The following is a 16,208-nucleotide window of genomic DNA, read 5'->3' as shown; positions in this document are numbered from 1 at the left end:
TCTCTAGAAACAGAGTAGTTGTGTCTTTCTACTGATACTATCCTATCATTTCTAATTCTTCATTTCCACTCTTATATAGGAGCCATCAAAATAAGTAACTTAAAATCAAATTTGGTAAAAAAAATGCATTGGTGGATTACTAATAAAAAATTAGAATAAGGATTATTGCAGGTTATGGGTTGAGAGTTCACTTGACCGATATCCAAAGTTTCTACTGACATTTTCAATATTTCCAAATACACCCTAATTTACAATGAGGATATATCATTTAAGAATGTTTACACTTAGGCAGAAGTATGAGATTTTTCTAAAACAATAAACAGAACATGCAAATCACCTTTGAATATTTAAAAGGGAATCACAAGTTATAGGCACTCCATAATTTTTAATGTACTATCTGTTAACAGACTTCTAAGAAAAAAAAAACAAACCAAAACAAGCTCCTGACTTCAAAAATGCTGCAATTGTAGCTTAAGCTCTACCTTTTCAAAACTTTAAATTTCTATTATTTTATATTTTTGTTATAGTCCATTATCAATGGAATATATGTACATACCACACACATTCCATATACATTCCATATATATATATATATATATATATACACACACACACACACACATCCTCAGAGGAAACTAGCAAAAATAGTCACCAGTAAAAATGAAATTTGAAATAGCTTTGGAAGTGTTTTGCAAAATCCTTAGATTATGGTAAATTATGCATCATGAAATGCCCACGTAATTAAAATATTTAGAAAAAGATTTGGTTTGGTTAGGTCGGGATGCATTGTTTATGCTGCAAGTTAATGAAGATTATGGTTTTAAAGAGCATGCGCATTTCATTTTATAGAACAGGTACTTCTATTTTTTGTTTTTTAATAGAACAGGGTGGTATTTGTTTTCCTATGGGAAGTCGTGTTTTATGCATATTGTAACATTTCAAATAGTAAAATATTAATCTAAAAAATTTAATTTTCCCTAAGTAGTCTTTACATAGTTAATATGGGTTTTTAAAATAGATCAGAGTCTTAAAATAAAGACAACTGATCCACTAAGAGTTTTTATAGAGACAAACAGTAAAATTTCACATGCACCTGGAACCACAGTTATATTCTAATCCCCAATTGCTTATTTTTCAAATAGAGTTATCTCTGAATCTTTTTAGGAGGACAAGCCTCTTTCGAAATGGAAGGGGAAAGAAAACAGTTAAATAAAATAAACATAAGTGTCATTTTCACTGAAGTAGATTTCACACAAAAGCGACACAAGGCAACTGTCGACAGTATCTCTTAAACAGCAGAATGGCATCTGCAAAGCCTGAAGATTTGAAAATATATATTTATACCAAATGTGTTTATAAAAATCTGTTTTGAGGTTTGTGAAAAATAAGTTCAAGCTCCCTTTTCCCCCAAAGTATGCATGGTATATATGCTAACTTACCGAATTCATCCTTCATGCAATTCCAGTTTATTAAAGAGGTTAAAAATTTATAAAACTCTGATGGGATATGGTTTTAATGCTTCATCACACTACCCATCATTTGCTTTTCAATCTAGATCAGAATGATCTTTCCTACTTCCCTGCAATCACCTACCTGCACAGCTAATATTTTCTGAATACTCTCCTGAGAGTCTGTCTGGAACTTGGCCAGCCTCATCTGGCTGTAGAGGACCACCAGTTTGAAGTGCTTCTGCCACACCTTGTGTATCCTTCTTTGCAGCTGACAGAGCTAAAGGGAAGAGGGAGGGGGAAAAAACACAAGTCAGAGTAGGAGAGGAAATTAATGGCAGTGTTCAAGAAGAATGATGGAGGGAAATATCGAAAGCAGTCAATAGCCCATTCTGCACTGTACGGACCTGACAGGAATTTCACAGTCTCTTGATTTTTCAGCCCACTCATGTGCATTCATCAGAAACCAGTCACATCTGGCCGCCAGGATGGGGGGTTAATTTTCTCTAAATGCCTCAGCAGTTTTGTTCTAGCTGAGGCAAACTCTGTGACTGCAAAGCTGATGAGTAAAATATTTCTACTTCACCCAGTTTAACTCAAAACCGATAGCCTCGGGACATATTGAACCTTTCTTTAAAAAAAATAATCTTTTGAAGCTTTTTTGAATGGCACACCAGGTCAAGCCAAAGTTTAAAAATGCAACTTTGAGACTTTGATGGACACCATTGCTTCTTTTTTTTCTCATAAAGCTTACCATTGCTTGGCAATGTGTGCTTTAGAGCATGACAAAACTAAAGAGAATTAACTTAGCTATCAACTGCTGAGGGAGAACAATAACAGGGAAGAGATTTCCAGCAAGAACTCCCTATTAATCTACCTCCCTCTGACTATGTGACATGGAAACATCTCACTGCACTAAACGTACAGTGGACGCAATGTTTAGAGGTGAGATGTTTAATATTGCATCTACACAGAAAAAGACTTCTCCTACGGGGCATTCTATACTTTTTGGGTGTTTAATATAAAACCAAACAACAACAAACATGGTAGAAGTTTTTTGCCAAGACAATGAACATATGTCTGTCAACAGTTAACACAGCCACACCACATAGAATTATTATAATTAGGCTATTTTCGAAGAAATAAACTTCATAAAAATTAATGATAAACTGTATTAAAATATATTGCCATTGAAACCTTTTCTTTTTTTTTTTGGTAATGTAGGTAATTGTTTATGTTGACTTCTTCTTAGTATATTTTGTAGAATGAAAAATAAACACCCAAAATTTTGTATCAGACATCTTCACAACAGAATGAAACATGTCACAAAGTATGGCCATTTTATGTCTTATTTATTGATCTGGGTTACCAGTTACATGTAAGGGATCCTACGCAAAAGTTCACCAGACTGTGCATGGATGACTTGTGAACTTTTCTGGAAGCATATTTCAATAAAACAGCTTACTTAAAAACAACAATTTTAAAAATAGTCACCTGGTGTTGCATGTGAATTGTTTATAATCATTATCTTCACTATGCACTGTAATAAGCAACACAGGTTTTTATGCAAGTCCACAGAATAATGAAACCACTATTCTTAGTTAATTGGTTAACTTGTAAAATAAGAATAACCTTGAAAACTATAGAATTTTCAGCTTGCTAAATGTTGAAATATATTACCTGGAATTTAAGGACATTTCAGATAATTTAGGCTATTGAATTAAAGATAAACATCACTTTTTGAAGAGAAAGTCTGCCATTATTCAATGGTTTTCTGTAATATTTAACAGTTTTATTATAATATTAAAATATTTTTTTCTGCCAACTCTGATAGCCACTGGAGGAGCATATGCTGTATCTTAAAATACTAAGAAGTTAAGACAGTTTAGTCTATGCATTATACCATTATTATGGTATCTGCAAATATGACAAGGGCAAATAGGAAGATGAGTTTTAGAGGAATTCCTTAAACCAAAGGTAACTTTTTTACAAGTGGTAGCTCTCAACATATAAAAGGTTTTACAAGTGGGAGCTCATTAACCAAAATGAACTGAATGGTAATGTTGCCCATATCCACATCTTACATGAGGAGAAACAGTAAATCTATTTTATTCAGTTTTCTGAATTCTAGCTTAAGGTAGCTACAAAGGTCTTAGATTAGTCCATAAACAAGTGTTAAGCTACTTAAGTAGAGAAGTTCCTTATGTATCAACTAAAAAAGTAATATCTCAAAAGTGTGGGTTTTTTTTGTTTTTAATTTATAGCTAATAGGCCTCTGAAAAAAGAACTGGGACAAAAAAAAAAAACCTGAAGGAATTCTTAGAGAGAATCAGCATCCAATAAAAATCACATATATACACATACATATTCACATTAAAGACAGTGAGATGATCAACGATAATATATATGGAAAAATATTTAAGGTGCCAGAAATGACAACCAATTTGAATATAATGACAACTGTTTTAAGAAAAGGGTTATGATAAGAGCCCAATTGTAAGATGTTAGTAGACAGTAATCACCCAATAAATACTGAAATTAACTCAATAAAGTGAACTGGTAAAATTTTAGTAGCAAAGCAAAGAAGCTAGTAAGACTTTGAAGAACTTACTAATTAATGAGAGAAGAAAAAGATAAACCAAGTGAATGTAAGAGACACAAAGAGATATAAAGGGAAAACTAAAGAGAGAGAATTCAGTTGTGAGTGGAAAAGTCCTTTGGGTAGACCCAGAATTTAGGTTGGAAAGCCAAAGGCACTGGAATGATTTTTGATCTCTCCAACTTATATTAACCTAGTGTTTCTGAAATGAAAACTCTTCAATGCTTACGCTCTTGACATGTAATCATTTATTCCTGAAATGATTATATTCCTGCCCTCGCCTTCAGATTTTAGGGAAGATAAGATGAGATGAGGGAGGAGTGTTAGAGAAACAAAAAAGAACAGCAAGGGACACAAACACACTGGATGGGGTACAGCAAGGGCACTGCAAGGACTTGCCATGTATTGAGAAGTAAGAATGGAATTTAGAGCCACTGATGGAATAATGAAGGCTGCTGCTTAGTCTCCAGCACATATTATAAGAATTTTGGAAGAGAATGGATATATTCTCATAGAAAACTCAGAAGGAGCATATTGTAACAGGGAAAGAGTCACTTTGAAAAAAGATCCTCAACTTCAGTGCCCTCAATTTTGTATACAAAAGAGAAAAGAGGATATTCAACTGCATCAGGAGTGCTGAAACAGGAAACAGCTGGTGTGTACTCTCAAACATTTAGAATGGTGAAAGGAACGGTAGAGTTTTCTGACAACAGTTTCTGGCCAGTTAGAATTTGTAATAGACTTGGCAAGTTGGGCTCCAGTTCCTTCTTTGTGAGTTCTTCGCTGAAGGAAGCCCAAAGATAGAATTTGTTATTATTTCTTTTGAGGTAATGATCACTATGTAGCTATTCAAAAGAAAAAAATCAATGTCCATTTTGGCATGGTATTTAAGATACAGAGAGTTGATGTCAATGTAGCATTGCATACAATGTCCATTTGTATATAATATACATTTGGTAAAAATCCCTTCTGATTAAATTGGACTAGGTTCCTTTTATCACATTTATTAACATTTTAAAGCTTGATATTCTCAGACAGTAAAATTGAGTAAATTAATTTTGTCACTTGCAAAAATGATTCTCCATTCTATTTTAATATACTTTTGTATATTATATGGATTCTGTTTTTAATCCAAGTTATTTTGATGACCTATATAAACTCACAACTAACTCCTATATATCACATAAATCTGGCTTTAATACTAAATGTAATAATGTATATATTACAACATGCAAAACCTCTAATTAAATAGGTTTAAATTTATATTATTTTACTGCTGTTATGCATGTGAAAATTATAATATGCTACGACTAATATAAACTATTTAATAGCCCAATCACAAGTTTCAAAATCATTAGGCTCAGCCATAACCAAATTAGCACCGAAATATTGTCTTATACTATTCTCATGTTCTCAGCATCGAACTTAGAACTTTTAAAGCATCACTTTTTCAGGTATTTTTCTGTGGCCAGGTTGGAGTGTGCAGTTGTGTGGTTTACATTACGGGGGACACAAAAATGAAGTAAAGCCTTGTTATCCTAGGTCAAAGGGGACAACTGGGGCACATTGTGAAGAATGGGGTAAATACAGAGTTGAAGTATATTTGTTATTTACTGTCAGAGAAAAACAGTGTTCATAGAGATGATTTTAAAAATAGACCCTCAAATTATTTGATAATCCTCTCTTTGAGTATAGGTTGGACTTAGTGAGTCTCTTGTAAAGAACAGAATAGGGCAGAAGATAGTATGTACTTCCAAACACACACACACACACACACACACACACACACACACACACACACACACACACACACACCCTGTGGCTTCTGTCTTGGGTTTTCTCTCTAATTCTCTCAGATATTTTGATCTGGGAAGAGCCAGCTCCCATGTTGTGTAAGCAGCTCTGTGAAAGACCCACATGGTGAGGAATTGAAACTTCTTTTTGCCAACAGCCCCCTGTGAGTGATCTTGAAAGCAGATTCCCCAGTCTCTTCAGATGACTGCCACCCTGACCAAGAACTTGATTGCAAACTTGTAGGAGACCACAAGCCAAAATCACCCATCTATGCAATTATACTTAAACCTACAATTATCATATGGTTCTTGTCTTTCAGAAACTTTGTGAGAAAATAAATGTTTATTAGATTAAGCTGCTAAATTTGGAGACAATTTGTTGCAGCAATAGTTAACGATAGATTTTAAACTCTTTTTCTTTCTTCTCTCTTTGCCTCACAAGAAAATAATTTACTATCCATATTTTCTGAATGTAAAGCAAAAGTGATCTCCTAATTCACTGTTTGGTTTAAGACTGAAGCTGAAAATGATTTATTAGTAATAAGAGAGTGATTAATAAATACTTATTGATTGATAGAATGTAGTTTGTACCATCTAGGAGCTCATTAATTGAAGACAGTGTAAAGGAACTATAATTTAATAGTTCCAGAAATTTAAAAATGGTTCATTATCAGCAAATATTTTCATGTAATACATCAATATATCAAAGAAAAAATAATCATCCCCAAGAGATGTCGATATGAATAAACACAAAACAAAAACAATCGACAATGAAAAAATTGTCTTAGGAAACTAGGAATAGGAACAGAAGAAAATTTCTTTAACCTGATAAAGGTATAAACCCAAAACTTTCAACAAATATTTTAGTAAATAGAGATACTTTAGAAACATTCCCACAAATGTCAGGGAAAATACAGAAAGAATATCAGGAATCAGTACCTCTTTTCAAAATTTTACTGCAGATACTGGCCAAAGCAATAAGAAAATGAAAGAAGAAAAACATCTATAAGAGGAAGAATGTCTACACAGAAAATTAAAGAGGTTCTACAAATCAATAATAGGAGGTAAGGAGAGAGTTTAGGAACTTTTTTCCCTTCATGATCAGCACTGAAAAAAAGAACATTAAAAATTAGTTATAACCAATTTTCAATTATGATTCTAAAATACCATTCATAATTACAATACAAAGTTTAAGGTATCTAGGTCTCAATCTGTTAAAGAATATGTAGAAAAATATAAAAATTAAAAAAAATTAAATATAAAGTAATAACTAAATAAATGAAGAGGTATAATCTGTCCACATATGTAAAAAGAATGTTATGGGCATGTCAATTCTTCACAAAGTGGTCTACCATCGCATCAGGTTTCATAGAACTTGATCTAAAACTCATATGGAAGAATAAGGGACTGAGAACAGCTAAGACAACTGTGAAATAGAAGAACAAGCTAAAAAAACTTGACATACAATATATAAAGATGTAGGAACTAACAGTAATGTCAGCATTGGAATGGATAAGCATTTGGTCAGAAAAGAGAGATGAACAAGACATTCATATAAAATATGTAAGATTGAAATATGACACAGCATTTAAAGTAGTGGAGAAAGGATGGCATAATAGGTTTTCTCTATACAAGTATCTAAAGTAAAATTAGATCCTTAACTTACAATATACACTAGCATAAAAGCTAGATAGTCTAAATTGAGAAAAGATAAATTTAAAACTGACCTTTAGAAGGGGAAGCAGTTTTAAACAAAATACTAAAATAATAAATTCTAATGGAAAGAAATGGTAAATTTAATCACAGTTGATTTTTTAAAATTTAAATTTAAGGAGAGTAAAAAAATTAACCAGAGGTTTAGAGAGGATATTAACAACACAGCTAGCAAGGATTAACTTCTTTAAGATAGAAAGAGCCCCTATACATCAATAAGGAAAAATACAAACAATATACCAGAAAAATGGGCAAATAATACAAATAGGCAATTCACAGAAAAAGGAAAGCTATTTTTGTCTATAAACATTTGAAAAGATGTGGTTCATATATACAATGGAATTTTACTCAGCCATCAGAAAGGATGAATATCTACCATTTGCATTGACGTGGATAGAACTGGAGGGGATTATGCTAAGTGAAATAAGTCAAGCAGAGAAAGACAATTATCATATGGTTTCACTCGTATGTGGAATGTAAGGAATAGCACAGAGGACCATAGGGAAGGGAGGGAAAACTGTATGGGAAGATATCAGAGAAGGAGACAAACCATGAGAGACTCTGGACTCCTGGAAACAAACTGAGGGTTACAGAAGCAAGGTGGTGGGGGAATGGGGTAACTGGGTTATGAGTATAAGGAGGGCAGGTGTTGTTATGAGCACTGGGTGTTATACATAACTAATGAATCGCTGAACACTTAAAAAAAAAAAAAGAAAACATGTTCAACCTCAACAGTAGAGCACAAATAAATATGATTTACACTCACCCAATTGGCAATTATTATAAAAAAAACTGTCCACACCAATTCTTGGTAAGATGTGGAAAAAACTGAACTCTCACACATTGTTCAAATTTGTATATAATTTGACACAAAGACTCTGGAGAGCAATTTGACATTATGTATTAAATTTGGAGATGTAGCTCCCCTTTGATCTAGCAATTATACTTAAACCTACATATTCTAGACCAGTGGTTCTCAAGATCAGCAGCATCAGTATCACAACAGAACTTGTTAGAAATATAGTTATTCAGACCTATGAATCAGAAACTCTGGAGCCCAACAATTTTTTTTTTTTTTTAAGATTTTATTTATTTATTTGACAGAGATAGAGACAGCCAGAGAGAGAGGGAACACAAGCAGGGGGAGCGGGAGAGGAAGAAGCAGGCTCATAGCGGAGGAGCCTGATGTGGGGCTCGATCCTATAACGCCGGAATCACGCCCTGAGCCGAAGGCAGGCGCTTAACCGCTGTGCCACCCAGGCGCCCCAACAATTGGTGTTTTAACAAGACTTTCATGTAACTAATGCATTCTGAAGTCAGAGATACTGCTCTTGAATAACAGTTATAATATGTTCCCAAGGAAACATATAAAATAGTGGTCATTTACAGCATTGTTTGCAATGATGAAAATGTGGAAACAATCTAATTGTCTACACTTGAGTACTAAAAAAACAGATTATAGTATGTTCATATCCTAAAGTCTAGAATTTAAAATAAATCCACTAATATTGCATGTGACAAGTATAGTATAACATTTATATATAAAAATGAAAACTAATAGTTTACATTTCAAATTAATTACAATTAATAAAATTATTTAATAATTAATAAAATTACAATTAATAAAAATATGGATAGAATTGATAAATACCTAGTGGTTAACTCAGAAAAGAGGAGGGAAATAATATTAGGAATAGGCAGACAGAGGGTTTTGAGTGTATTCATACTGGTCTAAACATACAAAGCAAATATGCAAATGTCAATATTTACAAAACTGATAAAGGTACACAGAAATTTATCATAAAACTTACATGTACCTTACATATAACTGTGTAACTTACTGTATGTTTAGTTGTTTCATTAAAAAAAAAAAGAAACAACTCTAGGTTAAGCTTACATGTCTGCAAGCACGTGTAAGCTTAACCTAACTTTGTCAAAGCAGCCTCCATATTTTGTGGTTCAGGGTTATTTATTTTTAGAGAATTTACTATAATCTAGCTTAAAAAATCCTATTATGTTTGACCATCTGCTAAAATATAAAAAAGGCTTTTGTGTACAAGACTTTTGTTATGTATCCATTAAGCATGATCTTACCTATAATAAAAGAACTATCCAAAATATTAAAGGAGTTTAAATCGATAAGAAATTAATTACCACTCTTTACTTCTTAAATTGCCTAAAATTTTTGGCATTTCTTCTCATCCTGCTCACATAATAAAAGCAGTTGTTAAATAGTAACTTTATAACTTATTTCATACTAAATTAAAGATAAATATATGTAGCCTACTTACATGAGAATTTGAATTTGCTAGAATTAGGTGAGGATTGATGATACATCCATTTGAAAAAGCATAAAAATATGTAAAATGATTAATAGAGCTTTGGGGAAAGTTGTTTATAGTCTTTAAATTAGTCCTTAGACTAAAGTTAATCCTTTTTTGTGGTTTAACATTTCTAACATTCTCAAGTCATAAGATGAGGTCCCTATTAGGAATAATGGCAGTAACATTTTTGTATTAGTCCTGTTGATATCGTAAAGACACTTTGCTAAGTCAAAGTGTTAAAAGGCAACAACAGAGCTCAGATATTAAAAATACATTAATCAAAATAAACAGAAATTTTTGCAACCTCAGACATGTTACTGTGTTGAAACAATAGTAGGCTAGAGTGTTTTTTCTTTAAAAAATTCCTTATATTGTCTCTGTGTATTACAGAACATAAATATCATTACAAACATGCTTTAGATAAAATTAAATCATTTTTAGAGACATATGGTGCCAAAAATTAACTCCCCAAAGCACATAATTTAACTGGCTTTTGCAATTTAAGAACCCTGGAAAAAAAGAAAGGGAACATTTCAAGGAAATGAAAAGTGTCCTTATAATGAATTTCTGCTTATAAGAATCAGACATAACAACAGTCTTTTTAATTAAAATACAAATACCATATGTATAGTTATCTGAAAATGAACTATAAATTGTTTTGCCAGAAAACAAAGGCCAGTCAATACTGAAAACGCGTAGTCCCTTAAAACACAAAGGTAATACAGGCAGGACTGATAGTTCATGGACAGCACTCAAAGTTCTTTGTCTATGAATAATGATCTTTCCATCACTGGAACATCAAAACAACTGCTGGAGATTTGACTGTATGAGACAGATTGTAAAACAATACTTCATTTGTACTTTTTGAGGAAAAATCTCTTTATAAAAAACTGGATGACAATTCAAAAGAACACAGAATTGTTCTGCATACACGAAAAATCCATTGGATATAACATTGAAACAGGAAATTCATAGGATCAAGGCAATAAACAACTCTCATCAAAGTAACATGAAGGACAAACATGAAGGATGTGGAACATTCCAAATTCTGGAAGTCCAAATCACTCCCCAGTACATTGGAGTGGAAACTGGGAGTGGGTCCATGGTGATGACAACGTGTGACAATTGTCAGAGGACAGAATTTTGTGAAGGAAGTACGTGTGTAGGCATGGATTAACTCATCACAGGTATCTAAAAATTTGAAAGTTCATCTGATGTGACCACTAGTGAGCTTGGGAATTTCATAGGTGAGAAGGCTGCAGCCTAAGAATAGAAATATTATGAAGAACTTCTACCACGGGAGAAAATGAAAGCATTTCACACAACTTATTTGTATTTTCTATCTATAAACATAGTCGAGCAAATAGTCCAGCTTTAGAAGCAGCTCTAAGGAAAAATTAGACATATTGGACAAAGGAGAGAAAAAAACATGCTAAATTCTGCAGATTTGCATTTGTACCTTAGGTAATCCAATTAAAATGATAAGCTTTGACAAAATATGATAAAGGGCACTTGGAAAAGTAACAGTATTTTCTTATAGGAATATATTTTAAATTATAGATAGATAAAAGAAACATACATACAGTCATTCATTTGCACTAGAATATTAAAATAATGATCACAATTTCTGACCTGCTTGTTATAAGGTTTTATTTAGTGGAAGCACACTTCCTTTCTCTCTTTCTCACAGATAAATAAAACTGATAAGCGAAGATATGTGCATGCAATTTTAATTCAACAGAGTGATGTGAAGTGAATGCCGCTCACAAGGCAAATAGCATAAGCCTTATCAGTTCTGTTTATCGTAATAACCCAAACAATGGCAATTACAAACTACTCCACAGATTTTTGGCATGGCAGGAATGACAGATATACAAAATCCAGTTAATTCTGATCTTTTTATAGTACTCAGTTACCAAGCTACACATGTACAATATACAAATCTCAAAAGTAATGAGATATTTATTACCAAATCTGTTCTACAGACTGGTGTTAAAGATCACACAGCTCATTTCTGGAAACATCCTTTGTCAACTGCTTAGGTGTACTTAAAAAAAAAAAAAAGTAAGACTCACATGCATTCCCAAAACTAGACCTGGCCTTTAAAAATTAATAAACAACTACTCTTTTATTCTAATGATAAAGAATAATACATTTCAAGATTCTGCATTTGGACCTCTGTTAATATATAAAAGCACTGATGGCATGAGAGAAAAAAAGCTGAACTATAACAAACACTATTAGTGTTTGCTATAGTCTTGTAGTTAATAGTTAAAGATCACATCTATCCCTTTATATGAATATGCATGTATTTCTTTTGTATAAGTTATAATTATAATACACACTATGTCATAGCAGATAATAACTAATCTAATATTGATGTATTTAATAGTAATAAGGTGCAAAACTCACAGACTTCTTAGTTTCAGTGATATCTGGCTCTGAAATAAAATGACTGTATTCTATTGAATATTTGATTTAAAAATTGTAAAGTTAACAATTTAATTTTTTATTTAAATGAATAAATTTGACAGACAAATTCTATGAGGAGCTCAAAACTATTCTTAATTCTAAAATCATTGTTCCCTGTGGCTTAAAAAAAGATGTTAAATCAAGAATAAAACAATTTTTAAAATTCTGTAGTAGAAATTATTTTCATAAGAAAAAAACTAACATCGCTAAAATGAAAAAAATAGCTGTTTTTAGAAAGTTGCAAATGGAATTACATAAAGACTAAAAACAAAGGTTATGCTGTCACTATGCTTCACAGATGAACATATTCTTAAGGTGTCCACTTTCTTGCCTGCTGTCATTTTCCCAAGAGTAATTAAATCCCTTGGTTTTAAAATGTGGTCAAATGAATGCCGTAAACTGGCTTTTTTGGTGTTCATTTATAAGCAGTGGTTGAACAATTTTCTTCTATGAGTATCCACAATACATCTTTATAATCTTATGAGACCCACCCATTCTGATGCAAATGAATTAAAATAATACTTTAAAAATCACTTTACCTAAAATTAATTCACAACAAAACCATTATATTGAAAACGATTAATTATAGAGCTCCCTGGTTTACTTAGAACTCGCAGGAAGAAATATCGTATTTTTCTATCTTAAAGACATCAAGTCCATTATAAATATCTCCAGTAACTTTATTTCTTTTACACACAAGTAAACATAAATGTTTCTGAAATTATTTATTTTAAACTACTTGCAAAAATTCAACTGAAAGTTTAAAGAAAATATGACGCACAATCATGCAATGAGACAGAGCCTGGGAGCCGAAAGAAACTAGTCTATAGCTATAAGAACTCGGGGGTCAGGTAAGTATGAACTTCTTTATGAACTACATCTAAAATGCCAAGTCTTATGACCTTATTCTTGTCTTAGCTTCTTGTCACTTCCCTAGTATTATTTTGGGGGCTAGAAGGATTTCAACAGTAAGAAAAAAATCTGCAAAATAGTGGAGATCATAGATGCCAAAAATTTACTAATCCACTTGTTACCTTGAACAAGAGTATCTAATTGAACATAGGTTACAACAAATATTATTAAAAACATATAATAATAGAGCAGTGTCTTTTAAGAATCAGTTACTAATCTCATTCTTTCAGCAAACACTATGACTAAATTCCAAGATACTCAAAGATCTGAAAAGAATGGTGACAATGATTAATATAAATGGAATGATAGTAACCCACAGTAAGAAAATTACCAATGTTCTGCTAAATTCTGGAAATTTTTGATGATAAGTAGTGGATGAATCTTTGGATATTGAAAACACAAGCAGATGTAGGTACTAGCATGCTATGTGACTTTGGGTAATAGTGTCATTTGAACTTCATTGACTCATTGAAGGAAGAAGTTTGTATACTAAATGGATTGTCAGTAAAATATGTAGCCACTTGGCACTTCTGGTTCTCCAGAAGATTTTGGAAATCTCATTTCCTTTTGTCTTTCCATTTCTTCAGCTCCTTCATTCTTCGGGCCTCTCCTACCACTTCACTGAAATGGCTCTGGCAAAGATCACCTGAAGCATCTGATGTGGCTAAAAATAACGGCTTTTTAAAACCTTTTTTTTTTTTTGAGTATAGTTGACACCCAATGTTACATTAGTTTCAGGTGCACAACATTGTGTTTTACCATCTCTATATGTTATGCTGTGCTCACCACAAGTGTAGCTACCGTCTGTCACCATACGATGCTATTACAAATATTGACCTAATTCCCTCTGCTGTACCTTTTATTCCCACCACTTATTCATTCCCTAACTGGAAGCTTGTATCTCCCAGTCCCCTTCATCCATTCTGCCCATCCCCTACTACCCTTCCCTCTGGCACACCATCAGTTTGTTCTCTGTATTTATAGATCCAATTCTGCTTTTTGTTTATTTATTAATTTATTTTCCATTTTAGATTCCACATGAGTGAAATCATATAGTATTTCTCTGCATTTTTCTCTGACTGACTTATTTCATTTAGCATAATACCCTTTAGGTCTATGCATGGTGTCACAAATGGCAAGCTCTCATCCCTTTTTTACAGCTTCACAATACTCCACTGTGTATATATCTTCTTTATCCATTCATCTATCAATGGACAGGTTGATTACCATATTTTGGCTATTATAAATAATGCTGCAGTTAATACAGGGGATGGATATCTCTTCTCTAATTAGTGTTTTCATTTTCTTTCAATAAATACTCAGTAATGGAATTATTAGATCATATGGTATTTCTATTTTTAATTTTTTGAAGAATCTCCATGCTTCTTTCTGCAGTGGCTGTACCAATTTACAATCCCACCAATAAGTAGTGCACAAGAGTTCCTTTTTCTCCACATCCTTGCCAGCACTTATTTCTTGTCTTTTTGATTTTAGCCATTCTGACAGCTGCAGGGTGATATCTCATTGTAGTTTTGATTTACACTTCCCTGGTGATTAGTAGTATTGAATATCTTTTCATGTGTCTGTTGGCCATCTCTACAACTTCTGTGGAAAAAAAAGTCTATTCAGGTCCTCTGCTCATTTTTTAATTGGATTGTTTTTTGTTGTTGAATTGTACAAGTTCTTTATATATCTTGGATATTAACCTCTTATTGGATGTATCATTTGCAAATATTTTCTCCCATTCAGTAGGCTGCCTTTTCATTTTGTTGATGGTTTCCTTTCTTGTGCAAAACCTTTTTATTTTTATGTAGTACCAATAGTTTATTTTTGCTTTTATTTCCCTTGCCTTGGGAGACATATCTAGAAAAATATTGCTACAGTTGATGTCAAAGAAATTACGGCTTATGTTCTCTTCTAGAATTTTTGATTTCAGGTCTCATATTTATGTCTTTAATCCATTTTTTTTAAAGATTTTATTTATTTAACAGAGATAGAGACAGCCAGCGAGCGAGGGAACACAGCAGGGGGAGTGGGAGAGGAAGAAGCAGGCTCATAGCGGAGGAGCCTGACGTGGGGCTCGATCCCGTAATGCCGGGATCAGGCCCTGGGCTGAAGGCAGACGCTTAACGACTGCGCCACCCAGGCGCCCCTGTCTTTAATCCATTTTGAGTTTATTTTCGTGTACGGTATTAGAAAGTAGTACAGTGTCATTCTTTTGCAGGTAGCTGTCCAGGTTTCCAAACATCATTTTTTGAAGTCATTTTCCCATTGTATATTCTTACCTCCTTTGTCATAGATTAATTTACCATACGAGTGTGGGTTTATTTCTGGCTCTCTATCTTATTCCATTGACCTATATGTCTACTTTTATGCCAGTACCATACTGTTTTGATTATTACAACTCTGTAATATATCTTAAAATCTAAAATTGTGATGCCTTCAGCTTTGTTCTTTTTTCTTAAGATTTCTTTGGTTATTGGGGGGTCTTTTGGGGTTCCACACAAATTTTAGCATTATTTGTTCTAGTTCTGTGAAAAATACTGTTGTGTTTTGATATGAGTTGTATTGACTCTGTAGACTGCTTTTGGTAATATGGACATTTTAACAATATTAATTATTCCAATCAATGAGCACAGAATATCTTTCCATCTGTTTGTACCATCTTAAATTTCTTTCATCATTGTTTTGTAGATTTCACAGGACAGGTCTTTCACCTCCTTGGTTAAGTTTATTCCTAAGTATTTTATTCTTTTTGGTGCAAGAGTAAATGTAAATTTACTTCTGCCATTTTATTATTAGGATATAGAAATGCTACTGAACTCTGGGTATTAATTTTGTATCCTGAAACTTTACTGAATTCACATCTTCCAGTAGTTTTTGGTGGAGTCTTTAGGGTTTTCTATATATGGTATCATGCCACTACAGGTAGCGACAGTTTAACTTC

The 16,208-nt window shown here is 32.8% G+C and overlaps 1 protein-coding gene across 1 annotated transcript in view; it reads right to left on the bottom strand.

Annotated features, from left to right (window-relative positions):
* The window catches only part of CCDC178 (coiled-coil domain containing 178), a 372,754-nt gene that overhangs the window by 40,914 nt on the left and 315,632 nt on the right, over window positions 1–16,208 (bottom strand). Inside the window, exon 19 of the mRNA XM_087869978.1 lies at window positions 1,594–1,728. Coding sequence (XP_087726104.1) covers window positions 1,594–1,728 — 135 coding nt within the window. The remainder of the gene's footprint in view (window positions 1–1,593; window positions 1,729–16,208) is intronic.

The sequence above is a fragment of the Ursus americanus genome, chromosome 19 (assembly GCF_024610735.1).
Source record: "Ursus americanus isolate L20-20 chromosome 19, mUrsAme1.1.p, whole genome shotgun sequence".
NCBI classification, from domain to species: domain Eukaryota; kingdom Metazoa; phylum Chordata; class Mammalia; order Carnivora; family Ursidae; genus Ursus; species Ursus americanus.
Note: the sequence above shows the minus strand (reverse complement) of the source record. Positions and strands in the feature narration are given on the sequence as shown.